Source organism: Sturnus vulgaris, chromosome 5, assembly GCF_052056855.1.
Source record: "Sturnus vulgaris isolate bStuVul1 chromosome 5, bStuVul1.hap1, whole genome shotgun sequence".
Lineage (NCBI taxonomy): Eukaryota > Metazoa > Chordata > Aves > Passeriformes > Sturnidae > Sturnus > Sturnus vulgaris.
The window spans coordinates 7030649-7047369 of record NC_142247.1 but is presented as its reverse complement, the minus strand read 5'-3'; the positions used below and the strand labels follow the sequence as shown (position 1 = coordinate 7047369).

At 40.8% G+C, this 16721-nt stretch overlaps 1 protein-coding gene across 3 annotated transcripts in view; it reads left to right on the top strand.

The window, feature by feature from the left end:
• The window catches only part of ITPR2 (inositol 1,4,5-trisphosphate receptor type 2), a 246428-nt gene that overhangs the window by 80522 nt on the left and 149185 nt on the right, over nucleotides 1–16721 (top strand). For all 3 annotated transcript variants that reach the window (XM_088164715.1, XM_014889087.2, XM_088164716.1), the window contains 3 exons: nucleotides 150–300; nucleotides 13817–14010; nucleotides 16316–16448. In XM_088164715.1, coding sequence (XP_088020841.1) covers nucleotides 150–300; nucleotides 13817–14010; nucleotides 16316–16448 — 478 coding nt within the window. The remainder of the gene's footprint in view (nucleotides 1–149; nucleotides 301–13816; nucleotides 14011–16315; nucleotides 16449–16721) is intronic.

Below are 16721 nucleotides of genomic sequence, written 5' to 3'. Positions count from 1 at the left end.
GTCACTGGCCTTAATCCAAAAATCAGTGGGATGTGCTAGTCTGAAAGCACTCAAGATCTGAATCTCTGTGGAAGCTGTTGTGTGAAATGCAACCAAAAACCACAAAGGCTGTCAGTGCTTCCTTCATTTTTAATTTCTTTTTCTCATAGGTGGTACATCTGGCTCGAAACCTCATATACTTTGGCTTTTACAGTTTTAGTGAGCTTCTGAGACTGACCCGGACACTGCTGGCAATTCTAGATATTGTTCAAGTTCCCATTTCATCATACTTCGAAAGGCTGAGCAAGTTTCAGGATGGAGGTGAGATGAGCAGCAAAGACTGTTATTCCAGTGGGTAATTAGCTTTTTTAGTTGGCAATAATTTATGGAAAATCTCATTACTCTTTCAAGGTTCTGTATTCACACATCAGCCCACCTACAGGAATGCATTGCAGGGGACCTTAAGATGATCAGCTAAAAAAGAATCTTTTTGAACAGAGCTGCATCCTTCATGACTTGTGGGTACTGCATTGGTGTTGCTGCTCCTTTGCTTATTTGGAACTTTCAAATTTGGTTCTAAATCTCAGTGCCCTTTGCTCTGAACATCCTGGGGGAGTTCAAGCAGTGTTTGCCTGGACATAGGGATTATGGTGGCTCATCTGTGGCACAGCTGATTGTTAATCTTCTTAGCACTTCCCTGAAAGAGAGAATGAATGGCTCTGGTCCCACAATGGCAGATGTACCCAGTGGAAGTCCAGAGGAGGACATCCTCTGCCTGTGTTTGTTAATTTAGAATTAGACCACAATGCCTCTCTGACAGCCCTAGGACTGTTTTCTATGTCCCACTGCCTTTGCTACCATGGTTTAAAACTGGGTTGAAGAATGAGCATGCCAGGAAGGTGTTGAAACGTTGCAGTTTAGTTTTCCTGTGTAAGTTGGAAGAGAGGTGTGACAGTCATGTGGGCTGAGGGTCCAGGAGACCTGCTGTGGCAAATTCTGTTTTAATATGTAGCTGGTGTTGCCAGCCAGCTGGCTCATGGTACCAAAATGGATGAGCCGTCTTGTTGGAAACAATTATTTTGTGTTTTCTCTGGGAGGTCTTTTCCCAGCCTTGAGTTTTTCTGATCATCATTTTGCTCAATCACTCCCACAGATGCCCTGCAGGACTATGCTGTTCTTCACAACTTTTTTCCTCTTTGAGGTTCACACACTCAGGAGAGGTGTAGACTGTCATTGTCATCTCTGAACCAAGAAATCATATGCTTGGTTCTCTTGATCTTCTCTCCATCACTGCCAGCAGACTTTACTGACACCCTCTGGAAGTGTTGCCTGCAATGCAGTGCACACCAAGTCATGCTGTGGCTGGCTGCAGTCCCTCCTTAGCACTGGAGAAAAGACTGGATGCCCAGACACTTGGAATTATGTTTTCCTTTTTTGTCCCTGAAAGACTGCATTGCAGACTCTCTTCTTAAATGGCTCTGGACACAGTTTGACTCCAGACACAATCTTGGCATATTGGCAGCATGGGACATGCAGATGTGGTTCTTCTGCTTAGTTCTCACTCTGCCCAAGCCTTTAATCCTGATTATACGTCTTGTTCAATGTTTTTGCTCACATTCATTACCCATAAAATCATGTTTTGTCCTTAATTTCCTTTTATTTCTGTAGAAGGGTTTCCTTTCAAGCTGTGTAACAGAGGAAGGAACCACCCATTAAGTGCAAACAGACCTGCTCTCAGTTATATGAATTTTCTTAGCAATTCCATGCAAATCATTGAATTTGCTTAAAAATAAATGAGTGTGAAGGAATGCTGCAAATGGCACAACCATGCAAATGGAAGCTCAGTTGCCTTTTTAGTAATGCTCAACCACATACTGGAACTTCGTTGCAAACTTTTTGTCAGAAACCTGTTTTTTTTCTCATGTTGTTTCAGCAAAAAAGCACAGACCAAAGGTTCTTTTTTATTATTATTAGCTTCAGCCTTTATGCAGATTATTTAAATTTCTTTCCTGCTGTAGCTGTCTCCATGACCGTTTACCTTTCAAACACTGATCAGTTCAGGTCAGGATGTTTCAATCCATGGATGTTCTTTTGGTAATTATCTATGAGTTGTTTGGTTGGGGTTTTTCCCCTTTTCCTACTAACTCTGTCTAGAAAGCTTTGGAGAGGTTTTTTTTGTTTTTGTTTTTTTTTTTGCTGGTGCAGACTGTTGTCAGTCCTGTCTGCAATCTTACAGGATTCTGGAGATATTGGCTGTGCTGTCCAGAGTAAAAACAGGCATTGAAACTTTGCTGTGGTGAAACAAGGTGTTTTTATGTCTTTGGATGGTCAGATCTGTTCTTCAACCTCCCTTTTCCTTTCTGATTGAGAGGCTATAAACTACATAAAGTGTGCATTTGCTTTGTACTTGAGACAGAATGATCCTGAATATTTAACTGCTGTGTCCAAGCATCTTGCCTTTGCTCCTGCTTACCTAGTCATGAGCTATAAAGATGCATGTGCCACAGGGATGAAGTTTAATAACTCCTATTCACTATTTTTGAGCACCCAGCTCATACAACTTCATGTTCAAAGAACATATTTCATGTCTGAAAATCATGACTTCAGCAAAACAGGGGAGCACTTTTCATTAATGAGAACCACACAAGAATCAACCAGCATCACTTTAGTTGCACACTGCACCACTGAGGGGTGGTGCTGGATGTGTTGGACTGTAGGTGATCCTAAGGGTGAGTCCAGAAGCACAGCTGTCCCCTGGATCCTATGGAGTGTGGATCTGTCTTGTCCAGGATCCTCAGGGATCCTGAGGAATGAACAGGCAAGCACAGAAATTGGTCTTGGGAATTTTTTCCAGATCTCCCCTCATTCTAAGAGTAAGGACTGTTCACCATGCAAAGCTGTAGGTATACACTGGTTTTCCATTTTATAGTTATTATAAGATTGTGTACCCAAGGGTTCCCTTACCTTTTTACGTGGATATCGTCTCTTATAAAACTGTATTGCTCAGATCACGTTAGTTGTTTTATTAGTTGTCCTGGCTTTTTATTGTCTCTTTTAATTTACAATACTGGTCTTTCAGGCTATTAAAAAGAATTAAAGTAGAAGTTATCTCAGTCTGGACTTTTTTAGATTTTGGAAAATGTAATGGCAATTTCTAAAATCAGAGTGGTCTGTCAATTTTTTTCCAGCTAGTGTTTTCTTATTCATAGCTTCCATTAAATACAGACAGATGGATTGTTCCCTGCCCTCTTTCAGGGTGGTGGGAGCCTTTTCTCCAGTCAGGTAGGGGTGAGGGTGAGTTCTTGCCTTTAGAGGAGTCAGATTCCACTCTCCCACATCTCTCCAGACTGCAGCATCCTCTCTGGCAGGTCTAACAGTCATACCAAACCTTTGCAGACTATTGCAGGTAGGTGTCCCTCCAACACATTATTACTCTAGGGATGTGCAGGTTAACAAAGCTCCTTTCTAAAGAAAAAATAGCTTCCCTGAGTTACAAAAGTTTCTACATTGATGTTCTTTAAATAAACAAAAAGATTGTTTCTGTTGTGATTTTTGTGTATATATTGTGAATGTATGGAAGTTTAATTTTGGAGTTTATAGAAGCTGTGGAGTTTTGCTTGGGTTTTTATATTTGTTGGTTGAGTGGGTTTTTTTTAAAACTTCCAGTCAGGGATCACAAATGTGTAGGCATAAGCTTTAGTTCAGTAAGAACATGTATTTCATTCCTTGAGCTTAGGGCTTTGAAGTATAGCTCTAAACTCCAGTTTTGACAAACACTGAAAGCCAGTCATGATGCCTGAGACTGACAGTTTATTGGTATAAACAAATATGTTTAAATTTTATCAAGCATTAGGGGCATGAGCCTGTAAGTCTTTTGTAGAAAAAGTGCTACTGAATACCAGCTTAGGTTCTGTATATTTTAATTTTCATCACTATTTAAGTGTAAATTTGCATAGATAGATAGTAAATCTATATTTAACAGCAAGATTTTGTCAATAGTTATGCCGGTTTAGAAGTGCAATTATTTTTAGGGTCTAAGAAAAATGACTTGAAAAGAAGTTTGCCCAAATGGAGAAGTCATGTAATTCCTATTCTACAGCTGTAGTAGATAGAAGGCAGCATCTCTGTAGAAGTTAAGAATTTTGATCAGGATCTATGTAATTTACATGATAGGTTTTGCATTTCAGTTTTCTTAAAATGTGGTGATTTCTATGGGAAAAGCAGTGCTGAATAAATCTGGGTGACAGGTAGGTTATGCTGCCTTTTCACTGACTTGTTCCAGGTCAGTAGCAACAAAAGTTTCCAACATCTGATTCTGGTCATCTGAAGTTGTAGGGAGTTGGTGAGCTGGAATCCTGACTGGTTTGACCAGTTGTAAAAACTGTAGTCAGGATTTTGGGAAAAATATTAATGGTGGGTGGAAGAATGTGGTGAGTCTTGGCTGTTGAAAGCTTTCCTGGAGGTGTGCACCTCAGAATTGAAACAACCAAATTTTCAACTAGCAGTCTTGAGTCTTCCTTGTTTAATATTTATTTCTTAAGTACACCCACTTACTTCAGTAAAACTACTTGTTAAGTGAGGAATTACATATGACAAGTGTTGAACTGTTGAGGCAAATCTGCAAAATGGGATATATTTTTAGGCTTAGTGGAAGTTGCATGAAGACTTAATTAACCTTTTACCTAAAGATGGGTTTTTTTCCTCCTTTGCTTAAATTTGGAGACACCTTGGTGGTTGAGGTAGTCCTTGATGTGTTCTATGGGTTTCTCTGTCTTGGTTTGGCAAAGACATAAAATACAGAATCATAGCATGGCAAGGAAGGGACCTTGAAGATCCTCTCATTCCAACTCCCTGCCATGGGCAGGGACACCTTCCACTATCCCAGGTTGCTCAGAGCCCCATCCAGCCTGGCCTTGGACACTGCCAGGGATGGGGCAGCCACATCTGGGCAACCTGTGCCAGGGCCTCAGCACCCTCACAGGGAACAATTTCTTCCCAATATCCAATCTAAACCTCCTCTCTGTTAGTGTGAAGCCATTGCCCCTTGTCCTGTTGATCCTTACATTATTGTAAATGTTAAGCCTTACTTCCTCTAGAAAGCTTAATTTTAATGCCGCTGTCAGATATTTTAACCAGAATTAAGTTTAATGTGCATGTAGTTTTCATGTGTGACCTTATTTCATGAAGACAGATTGGAGAAAGTTGGCTAAGAAGCATGAGACAAGATCCTGTAAAAAGTAAGGATGTATATTTTTGGAAATGCTTCTTATCTAGATTGCACCCTAAAAATGAATTGACTTGAAAATCTTGCAACCAACTTCTTTTTTTGTTTCAGTCAGTGTGTCTTAACTTTGATTTATTTTTGTGGATATTTGAAGCTGTTTTCTTTTTTTTTCCCCTTTCAGATTCTAAAAAAATATATGGATTATACAAAATATACTACCTGTATCCTAAAGAGGCATTTTTTTTTTTCTTAGGGAGAAAATGAGGATTTCATTTAGTGGTGCTGTCATTCTGGCACCTTTCAAGAACATTATAATCTCTTGCAGTTTTAATTAAAAGGTAAAGCCATTGCTTTCCTTGTAAGTGCACCCTGCTGTATCATTCCAGAGTAAGGAGCCAATCTGCCTTGTCCAATACTGCTAATTTATTCTCTGTGAATTAAAATGCACATCTTTCTCTAGGTGCTATTTGCTTTTTCAAATAGCTGATTTTAGTCAAACCATGCAACTACAGCATATGTCAGGTCTGAAAGGGGAAGCAACATGGTAGTAGCAGCAGGTAAGCTGCACATTTGCCATGCAGCTCAGTGCTGTTTAGTTACTGCTGTTTGGATATGAGAATGATGACATGCCAGGAAACACATCCTTGAATTTGAGCTCCATGCGTGTTGGGATGCAGTTCACAGTGCTGGGTACCAGCTGAAAAAGCTCTCAGTGGTACAGACCTGGGTTATCTGCAGAGTGTGTCTGTCCCTCGGGAGCTCTACAGTTTTCCTGAGCCAGTGTCCACTGCCATCAGTAGAAGTCTTTTGGTTTCCTTTGCTCAGTCTTTTTGAAAAAAACAGGTTTTAAAAACTGCCTATAATAAGCTTAAATTGCTCCCACCTCTGTGATTCTCATGTTAAATGTGTTGCCCACAACTGCCCAAGGTGATGCCTCTTTTTACCTGTTCAAACTGTGGTCAGATATCCCAGCTGCTTCATGTTGTGCCTGGGTCTGTGTCTTGGTGGTGTGTTCCTCCTGCAGACCAAAGGGACACAAGATTCCATCCTGTCAGGGGCAGAGCAGGGGAGGTCTCACCTTCTCCTGGAGTATTCTGCACTGTGAGGTCTCCTGCCTTCTCTCTGCAAAGGAGTGCTTGTGTTTCTGTGGATCAGGGGACTCTTGCCCAGACTTCTCTTGCTGTGACACAGCCCAGGAGCCTCCTCAGATCCAGTTAGGTCATGTTTTCTTCCAGCCCTTTTGGCTGCAAGTAGAGGTGCACAGTGACTGGAAGCACCAGTGAGGCCACTGAAGGTTGAGAATAAAGCTGCACCTGCCTTTTCTTTGGTCCCTATGGGTCCTCTGTATCCAAGAAGGATCAGATTTCATCCAAGACTATTAGAAATTAGTCTGCTGGTTCTCAGCCCTGCATCTGTGTCTGTTACCTGCACTTTGGTCTAGTTAACAATTTGCAGCATCTTCTTTGAGGCATACTTTGATTTAGCAGGGCTAATGAGGCAGTGGCTGCCTGGCAGACTGGAGCAATAATTTATACCAGCAGTTTACAAGAAAAAAAAGGTTATAAGAGGAAAAAAGAAAGTTAACTGTGTTAGTCACAGATACCTACAGAGAAAGAAACTGCTGTTCAGTGCAGAGTATTGCCAGCCCAAAGGGGAGGTCAGTCTGAGAGCTTAATTCTGTGGCATGAACCATTTCTCTTTCTTTCTTACTCTTTCCCTCATTATAAGACCCGTGCATTAATGGGATTCCAGAAACCATTGCTTTTCTAGGAATCAATATCTGTCTTACAGATGTAGCTCAGCTAGGAGGCTTGATTCCCATGGTGCTTTTTACCCTCAAGGCCAGCATGCTGATGTATGTATTTTTTTCCCTTGGACTCATGTCCATGGCATGAAAGCCATGCTTGACACTGCTTTGTGGTTTTGGGGATAGACCAAAAGCCCAGAACCTGCAGAATGTTAGGAGAAGGTCAGGTTTGGTGGAGTTTCACCATGGCTGGGCAGCTGAGAGTTTGTATATAAAAAGGGAGGGTTTGTGGCTGTGCTGTGGTAAAGTGGAGGCTGGAGTGGCCAGATCCACTCAGAGGCTGGGTAGCAAATGTATGTGCATGGCATATTGTAAGTTTCTTTCCTTTGTTTTGCCTCATTACTTCTGAGGACTATAAAATATGGAAGTGATACCTCACCATGTGTCCTTAATGCCAGGCATTAGGTTTTCTGTAAGCCTTACCTGAGGTCAGCTAGTTATTGAGCAATGAAAAATGGTTTAATGAAGACATAAAGTGTGATTCTTGGCCTGTTTATGGTGGGTTCTGAAGTCTTTATGAATAAATTCTGTAGAAAACCTGTAAAAATTAATACCTCTTTCACAAGCAGAGCTGTAAGGCTTTAATGCTTCTGGCAAATAATATACACCTCTAAATGGTTTGAAATAAAATGTGTTCCTTTAGGTAGTGAAGTGTTGTTATTATATGTCCTTAAAATGGCTGTAACTTTTCATGAAGAAAAATTAACTTGCATGAAGCAATGTAGCCAAATCAGCAAAGAAGTTTAGAGCTAAATCTGCCATTGGATTCTTAATCTTGCCCTTGGTATTTAGACATTGCTGCACACCTGGTTCCCTGATGGGGGGTCCCTGAGGACTGGTGGTGTTGTGTGCTTTAAGATGGCACTGAAGCTTTTGGTGGAGCAATAGCATAAATCTCACTGAAATCCCCAAAGCTAAGGATATTTGGAGTTTTGCTGTTGTGAATATTGCCTTAAAACCTGGTTGAATGCAGCTGCACTGACACATGGGTTGAGACAAGGTCCTTTGTGCTGGTTTTGGCTGGTTTTGGAAGTGTCAGTGTCCTAATCAAAAGCATGCTCAGGTTTGATGACATCAGAGAGTTGTTTCTATAATTCAATAACTGCAGACATGTGAGAATTGTAACTTTTTTGTAAAGCCTTTGATTTCTTCCTTCTACCTCCTCTTTTATTTGTAAGTAAGATTGAATAATATATTTTATTTTTATGGGTTAATGAAGGTTGTTGGGGTAGTGGCTGCACATACATTTGTCTTTTCTGGTCATTAACAGATATCCTGAAGGTCTGATCAGACCTTTCAGTACCTGAAGGGAACCTACAAGGAAGTTGGAGAGGGACTATTTACTCCAAGGGCATGAAGGACAGGACAAGGGGAATGGCTTCACGTTGACAGAGCGGAGGTTTTGAGTGGATATCAGGAAGAAATTGTTCCCTGTGAGGGTGGCGAGGCCCTGGCACAGGTTGCCCAGAGAAGCTGTGGCTGCCTCATCCCTGAAATTGCCCAAGGCAAAGCTGGATGGGGCTCTGAGAAACTTGGTGGAAGGTGTCCCTGGCCATGGCAGAGGGGTTGGAACTGGGTGGTTCCAACCCAAACTGGTCTGTGATTCTCTAGCTCCCATTTAGGTACTTAGTTTCCAGAAGCATTGAGCATCTAACTGGTCCAGTCCCTAATGAAAGCTGCTGGGTGTTAAAATCCTTTCGAAAAGATGAGCACTTAAAAAATTTCTGTGCGGGGAGATGAGCACTGTGGGAAAATGCTAAAGGTGGCTGAGCATTTTTCAAAACTGAGTCCTAGGAATCCATCTTTCATCTCTCTGTGTTGAGGAAGACTGAACAGCAATGACTGTAAGAGCAGGCTCTGTCCCCCCACGGCAACTAGGGACCAGATCAGGTGCCTATAGGTAATTTTTAAATAAACAAGGGTGCATGTTGGTTCCCTGGCATCTTGGGGATTTCTGTGGAGCAGAAGATTGCTGGCTCTAAGGGGATCTGCCAGCCTTTGATGCTTCCACTGACTATTCACCCTCAGCTTCTGCATGGTTCTCTGCACTGTGTGTGAAATATTCAAAATTCTGTGGGTCCTGAAGAGCAAACTGAGGATGCTCCGTAGCAATGGGCTGGGAACAATTGGAAGAAAAGGCATGAATTGCCAGCTGCCTTTGACAGTTGTTTTTCTTACTGAATATGGTATTTTGTCACTTATCATCCATACTGTATTGCATAGCAGATTGTTGTTTACTTTTATATTCTGCTTTTAGAATTTTTGCAACCAGTAAATGACTTATCAAGAAAATATGTTTATGTAGAAAATGAAGTGTCAAATTATCCACTGTTTCGATTACTTGGGTGGTTGTTATTTTTTTCCCCATAATTGACTCCTCTGAAAAGCCTTTCTTCTCAGAGAGGCCGCTGTGTTGTCAATCCTGCCAAATTGTATAAGATTATGTGCTACAGTTTTGTGACAGAAACTGATACTCATTAGGAAGTTGTGATCACTGTAATAAAAAGTAATGAAAAGGAGATGCACAGTTGTCTATTCAAAACATGACAAGCATTCACTTCTTTATTCTTCTTTCAGTGTCTGTCAATCTGCAGCTCCTTTAAATTACCACTTGTGCATAGTGAATTCACTCTTCCATTGACTAATCTTGTTGAGACTGTACATTCAATAGGAGACATTTCTAATAAGTCCACTGCTTATGGAAGGGAAGGCTTTTGGCATCTGACTTGTCTTAGCAGAGGGCAGAACAGAGAAGAAGGGAAAATTGCAAAAAGATTCAAGGAGATTTCCTTGTGTTCTTTTCCTCTCTTGGTCAGTCACGGCTCTGAGCACTTCTGCAGCAGTTTGCTGCTGAGAGAAGTGGTTGGTTGCACACATTAGCACCTCACAACATTGCAAGGACTGTTCTCTCCCTGCCATGCTTCACAGCCATATATAAATGTTAGTACCTTGACCTTAAAGAAAACAGCCAAAGATGAGGTCAGCAGGTTAAGGGTGGCAGTACCATATGGAGGCACAGCTCAGGCTTCTCTTCACTTATCTCTAGCAAAGTGCACATAAAAGTAATCAGGGTTCACATCTACTTGCGCTCTCTCCTGATTTATCTCAGTTAACTAGCTGAGGCAGTAAGTTAATTTTTCCTTGGTCATTGGTATTCAGGAAGCACTTTGGAGATGTGACTAAGATCAGAGCTCCCTTATTTTAGTCATTGTGTGCACATGTACTAAGAACTTAAATCTCTTTTACTGAGCCAGTTTATTTTGTCTTGCATTGTTGCAGGCTTAGCTGACAGAGAGCCAGTCCCTTTTTAAGCTGCAGTAACCTTCCTGTGTGTCTTACCTCAGGGAAGCACACCCTTCCCTGCTGGGACAGCCATGTGAAAGCAGGACTGCTGCTGGCCCCTCGTGCTTGTGCCTGACAGATTTAAATCCATGCTTAACACAGTCCAGGCTTCCAAGGCTGGGCAGATAATACTGAGCATCACCAGTGCTGATTACTGGGGGATCTTTTGGAAGAGAAGCTGCTGCCCACTCCTTATGTACATGAAATATGTCCATGGCTTCTTTCACAAAGTAAGAGCAGCTCCTCTCAGTCTTGAGACACATCAGCTCTTCACTACTATCCATGAATGTGCTGCTTGACTGCTGTCTGCTCCTTGGAGAGGGTTGCATAGCATCAGCACCCTGCAAAACAAAGTTGTTGAAATACTTTTCTTGAAAAGAAATGCTGAATTGCTCCAGTTTCTACAGCATTTTAACTCTGGGAATGTTTTCTTCAAGCCTGCTCTGAACTAACTGAAAATTATAGTCAGCATCAGGCAGTTGGTTAAAAAGTTTTCCAAGATGACACCTTGTCTCCCTGCTGTTATTGACAGAAATAATGCAGTATTGAATCACTACCCATTTCAACTGTAAATACTGGATTAAATAGACTTTTCTCTTACTAAAATCCTTTCCTATGCATTAACGAAATCCTGTTTGAAATGGTGGGGATAATAAGTACCACCTTGATCCTCCTTCACTTTCCCACCTCTATCTTTTGAGATCAGTTGCATTAAGGTCAATAGTGAAGGAATGCTGTGGATAGAGGGTTTATCCTTACTGTTGACACCATTGGGAAGCAGCCTCATGGCACAAACCAGTGAGAGGCAGCTACCTTTGACCACTGGTGTTCTGTGGGTAACAGGAAAGGACAGCAGTCACCTAATTTCTTTTTGTTTCCTAGGTGCTTTTCTAGGCTCCAGTATCACATTGCCTGAGTTTCACAGTCTTTGCTATTTCAGGCCTCTCACTGTCCCTCCTAGAGGTGGAAGAAGTGATCTACTCTTTTGTGGAAGTCATCCTGAAATGCAGAGACAGTGACTAATTCCTTTTTCATGGAAGGAGTTGAATCCCACTCCCTGCCATGCCTGTGCATCATCCCAGTAATAGCTGAGAAATAAGCATGATATGGTCTGGGCAAAATCCCAGCTTTCTCTCTCCAAGAACATGAGGTCCACCCAAGATGTTGTCTGATATCTTGTCCAAAATACACTAACTAACTTTGTTTTTAGCTTTACACCGAGTTGATTTCTTGAAGGGTGAGCAGGAACTTCTCAAGATGAAGTGGAATTCTTCTTCCTCATTTGGGACAAACTGTAGTTGTATCTTGTTTTTGAGAAGAATATCTTCTGGACTTGTCTTAGACCTAAGTGGTTTCCTTATCATTAACCCCATTGACTGCAGTTTGTTTTTAAAGAATTCCTGTTCTTTCCAAATGCCCTCTGTTTATATTTCCCTCTGCACAACTGAGCAAAAGGGATTTTGAAATAATGTTTAATGATGATTGCTTCTCAACTGAGGTGTGTGGCAGGGGTATTGCAGGCCATGATGCAGCTGCCCAAGTTACAGATCTTGTTGTGGGCTTATCTGTCAGCATTAAGGACAGAATGAAATGGATTTCATTTATTTCATGGTTTGAAGATGAAGAGGACACAAGATGTTGGTTTTAACTGAAGGTACTTTAAGGGGTGAAAGTCCTCCATGTAGTACTGTAGCTTTGCACAGGTGCACTGAATGGTGATCAATACAAATACTTGTTTAGCACACTGGGAGAAAGGAGCTGGGGAATGGGAGAGATATCCATCCCATATTATTCCCACACTGTTTTGCTTGATTTGAGAAGAAAAAACCACCATTTTCATTTTGTGTCACAAATTGTATTTGTGATGATTTTATTTGCTTTATGTCTGTGTAAGCAGTTAGAACCTTCTGTGCCTGCTTACTGTGAAGGATCCAGCCTGTAGTTTGACTTCTAGGTATTTTTTTCCCTAATCATGCAAAATCAGAAGTACGTTTTTTCCCCTCTCTTTTGTAGAGACTTGAGGTATTATTTCCAAAAGATCGAATCAGAGTGATTGCACACCAGACCAGATGCTGAATGGGACCTCAAACCTGACACTAATCTGCCTCATTTACTTTGAAAAAGCACCCTCTTTGCATGTCTCCCTTTTAAAGTCAGGGCTAAAGGCATCCTCTTTTCATACACATTGTAGTTGAACTATATGGATTGAAGAAAGAAGGGTCTAAATTAAGATTTTGCCAACAAAATAAAATCCAGCCTTGGCTTTTTACAGCAGATGATGTGGGAAAAGGGTTTCTTCAGTGTGAGTAAAGCTTGGCTGTGGCATGGTGATCAAAGTGTACTAAAGGACAGACAAGAATTATTCAGGCTTCTTTCAGCAAAGCTACATATCCTTCAGTCCTTTCTTTGCCTTTAGTGTAGACTAGGTCCTGGTGCTCTTCCCGAGAAGAAATGCTGTTGTTCCTTTCCTTTCCTCCATTCATTCCTATTTGTGCTTTGCAAGAAAGGAAACGAATTCATGTAGGTAGGTACCACAATATTCTCATGCTTTCTTGTCCCACCTTTGCAAGGAAGTCACTGATTCACTGAGATGCTTTTCCCATCAAAATTCACTATAAAAACCAGTATAATCTGTGGGAACAGATGGTATTTCTTGGTAGATTTTGCAGTTATACCATTGCAACCTGGATAAAAGTTTTACCACATAAGTGTAAAATATTTTTTTCCTTCATTAATAACTTACAAAAGGCACTATGATTACAGATACCAGTTTGACCTTCAGGACAGCATTCAAGCCTGACATTCTTCTGGATTTTTTTTGAAGGGGGATTGGTGGCTGGTTGTGTCAGTTTGGTTTAGGTTGTGGCCTGCCATTTGAACCACACAAAGAGATTAATCAGACTGGCACAACCTCGTCTCTTTATTCTCTTTCAGTGTGATGTATGAAACTCCTCCCATGTGCCTCCAGATTGTAGCAATGGATGGTATTAACAAAATACCAATAAAGGTTTTCTAATGATAAATATAGTCAGGTACTGGAATTGCTCTCCTAGGGATGCTCTATAATATTGGATATGCAACACTCAGTTTGCAAATATTCTTAAAAACAGGTTAAACCTCTCTAAGAAATGATCTTGCATGTGGATAATGCACCTTCAGGCAAAGGAACGGGTGAGATTTCTTTAGTTCTACTTTTTATCATTTGTTGAACATGTAAACAGAACTCTGGAAATACTTTGGCATATTTACCATCAGTGGACCTGTAAGAATTGATATCTCGGAAAATCAGTGAAGAAAAATTTTTGCCTAATCAGGTAATTTGAATGAACTCAGGAACTGAGGGCTTCTTTTTCAATATGTCTCTTGAGACTGGAAAGACAACAGAGGAGTGTATGTGTGATATACAGTGTTGTAAACATGCTTTAGTCCTAGGAAATATGTCCATGTTTTTGTTTAATGCACAGGGAATAACGTCATGAGGACCATCCATGGGGTAGGAGAGATGATGACCCAAATGGTGCTGAGCAGAGGGTCTGTGTTTCCCATCAGTACCCCTGACATACAGCCAAGCATTCACCCAAGCAAGCAAGCCAGCACTGCAGACAGTGAAGATGTGATCGTAATGGACACCAAATTGAAAATCATTGAGATTCTGCAGGTAATAATGAGGGGTGGCATAAAACACAGCACTCATTTCATGGTTCTTTACTCACATAGTGGCTAGTTCTGTTACCTACATTCTTACTATTCACTGGGCTGCTCACTGTAGAAATGATTCCTTGATATGAGGAAGGATAGTGCTCTGTGTGAACAACTGTGCAGTCGTGGTCCTCACCCTGTTGTACCGACTTCACTTTTGAAGGGACAGGATGCTGCAGAAAATTCCTCACTGTAACTGTGCAACGACAGAACTTGTCCTCTGATCTGCCTCACTAATGTTTCCTGAAGACAGTGTGTCTGTTTCCAGTTTCTTTCACACTCATTTAACACTGGGATGGTTGCTTGATTTGAGCATTTGACCCCTCTGTTGCAGTAGTTGGATGAAGGGCAGAACTGGCCCTGACTCCACTGAAGTTGTGCGAGGCTGCACACTTTTGCATTTAATTTAATTTAATTTTGCATTTAATGCATTTAAGACTTCCACAGTTGGGCTGAAAACAGTCTATGGGCTGCTGTGATTTTTCTCCTAGCTGACCTGGCAAGCTGAGTGACACCAGCCTGCCTCCTGAGATGCAGTTTCCTTTTGTGCTGTTAATAAGTGAAGTGGCACACGCTTGCTCTGTGTATCAAATCCTGGTTTCTGCAATGCTTAGGCCCTGAAGGAATGTTTCAGTGTCTTCTATAATTTCTCTGGATTTGTTGGTGCCAGTGTCACTTCTGAAGGATTCCATTTGTTCTGACTGCTCATAAATTATTTAGATGACTCTAATTACTTGTCATCTGAAAGGCAATCAATTGTTAGAATATACTCAATACTGCATTCTTTGGTTCCAGGCCTCCTTTACACTAAAACTTACAGAGAGAGAGAGAGTATTATGAAATTATATGATCTAAACAACACCATTCATGTGTATTGCTTTGCTTTTTCCTTGTTTTTATGACTGAATTTCTCTCCATACTGTCCTGCTTTACTGGTCAATGCCTAGGAGGATGATTCCAGGACCTTGTCCTGTGCATTCCCTGAGGGAATCATATTTTGTCTCATCCTTTCCTTTTCCACAGCACATTCATTGCAAGAGCACTCAGGATTGAAGAGCACTTAATCCCAATTTTTTACTTAATCTGTGGCTTGTTAGTTAAGGATTAGGCATATGGTCAAATTACTTCAGATAAGCAAGTTGTCATATGCTGGGTGGATCCCAGTAAATGTGCATATATATGGTCCTAGCCCACAAGAAATACAAAATAATTCAGTTTTGTTTAAAATGCAATGAAGAAGGATTAATTTAAATCATGTTACCTTTCATTACTGTGTTATTAGTCTCGTAAAGACGAGTAAGAATATTTTAGATTTATTGTACTAACACGCATAGCAAGTACAATGGTGATTAAAGCTGTTCTATTCTCAAAAATATTTCAGTTTATAGTAATTTAATTCTCAACATATCTTCCTATTGCTTTAAGTAAGGACTTTTAAACTTATAATTTCTATTCTGCCCTCAGCCAGAATTAAACAGATGGTCTGATAGACTTAGTCGACTATGCAAGGACTTGGGAAATTTTTATTTTTAAAAATCTTGCTTGTACAATTCTGGGGCAACTTAATCATGGAACCAAAATAGACAAATCCTATTACAGTGGGTCTGGGAAGCGTGTTTGGCTTTAGTTGTAGATCAAAGAAACAGGTTGCCACCATTTGCTAAGTCACCTTTCAGATCACCTGTCACCTCAGCCCTGGAAACTCAGCATGTCTTTCATCCCCACCAATTGTAAAATATGTTAAATGATCCTAAAGATGTTTGATTATGTGCTTGTGTTTCCTGTGGGTAAGAAGCATCCATGTGTATAAGTGTCAGCCCTTAATTTGATACTAATGCTTCCAGCCTAGTTATTTTCCTTTCTATTCCAATATAAAAGCAGCACTTCCAGGTCTGAATTAGGATTTTTCCTGTACGAGTTTCCAGTTTCACAGCTGAGGAACAAAAAGGCATTTTCTAGGCATAGAGAGGATAAGCCTCGGGCCTGTTGTGCTTGCTCTCTATTCCACTCCATGGGGCACTGGAAATCCAGCTGAAATATGAAATAATTGATGTCAGCGTGGGTTTGAAGATTCTGATCTGCCTCACAGGCAGTGAGAACAAGGCAGTGTGTTGGAGCCTCTGGACACACCAGTGGTACTCAGTAATCCATAGGGCAGAGCTCAACATGTCTCAGGATGGGCAGGGTAAAGAAAGGAATCACAGAAAACTGGCGAATGTAATGGATTGTTTAAAATTAATTTACTTCACTTTTTTTTTTAATAGTTTATTCTCAGTGTTAGACTGGACTACAGAATATCCTACATGCTGTCTATCTATAAGAGAGAGTTTGGGGAAAACACTGAAAACGTTGACTGCTCTACATCATCTCCACCTGACACACCAGGGACTGCCTCAGGTAAACCTTGCTATTTTCTTTCAATGCAAAGTAATTCTGAGTAGGCGACTGCAGACACTGAGCTCAACTGCAGCAGAAAGATACAGGCTACTGCAAGTAGAAAAGCTTGTAAAAAAATAAAATTCTAAGGAATTCCACAAATTTTTTTTTTTTTGTTGACCTATCCTCCTCTAGTAAAAAAGTGATTCATTTTTTCCCAGTATGGTATTTTGTTATTTTATTTGTGCTCTTCCCAAAACACTGCATGGTGGCAAGTGGAGAATGGTTGGGGAT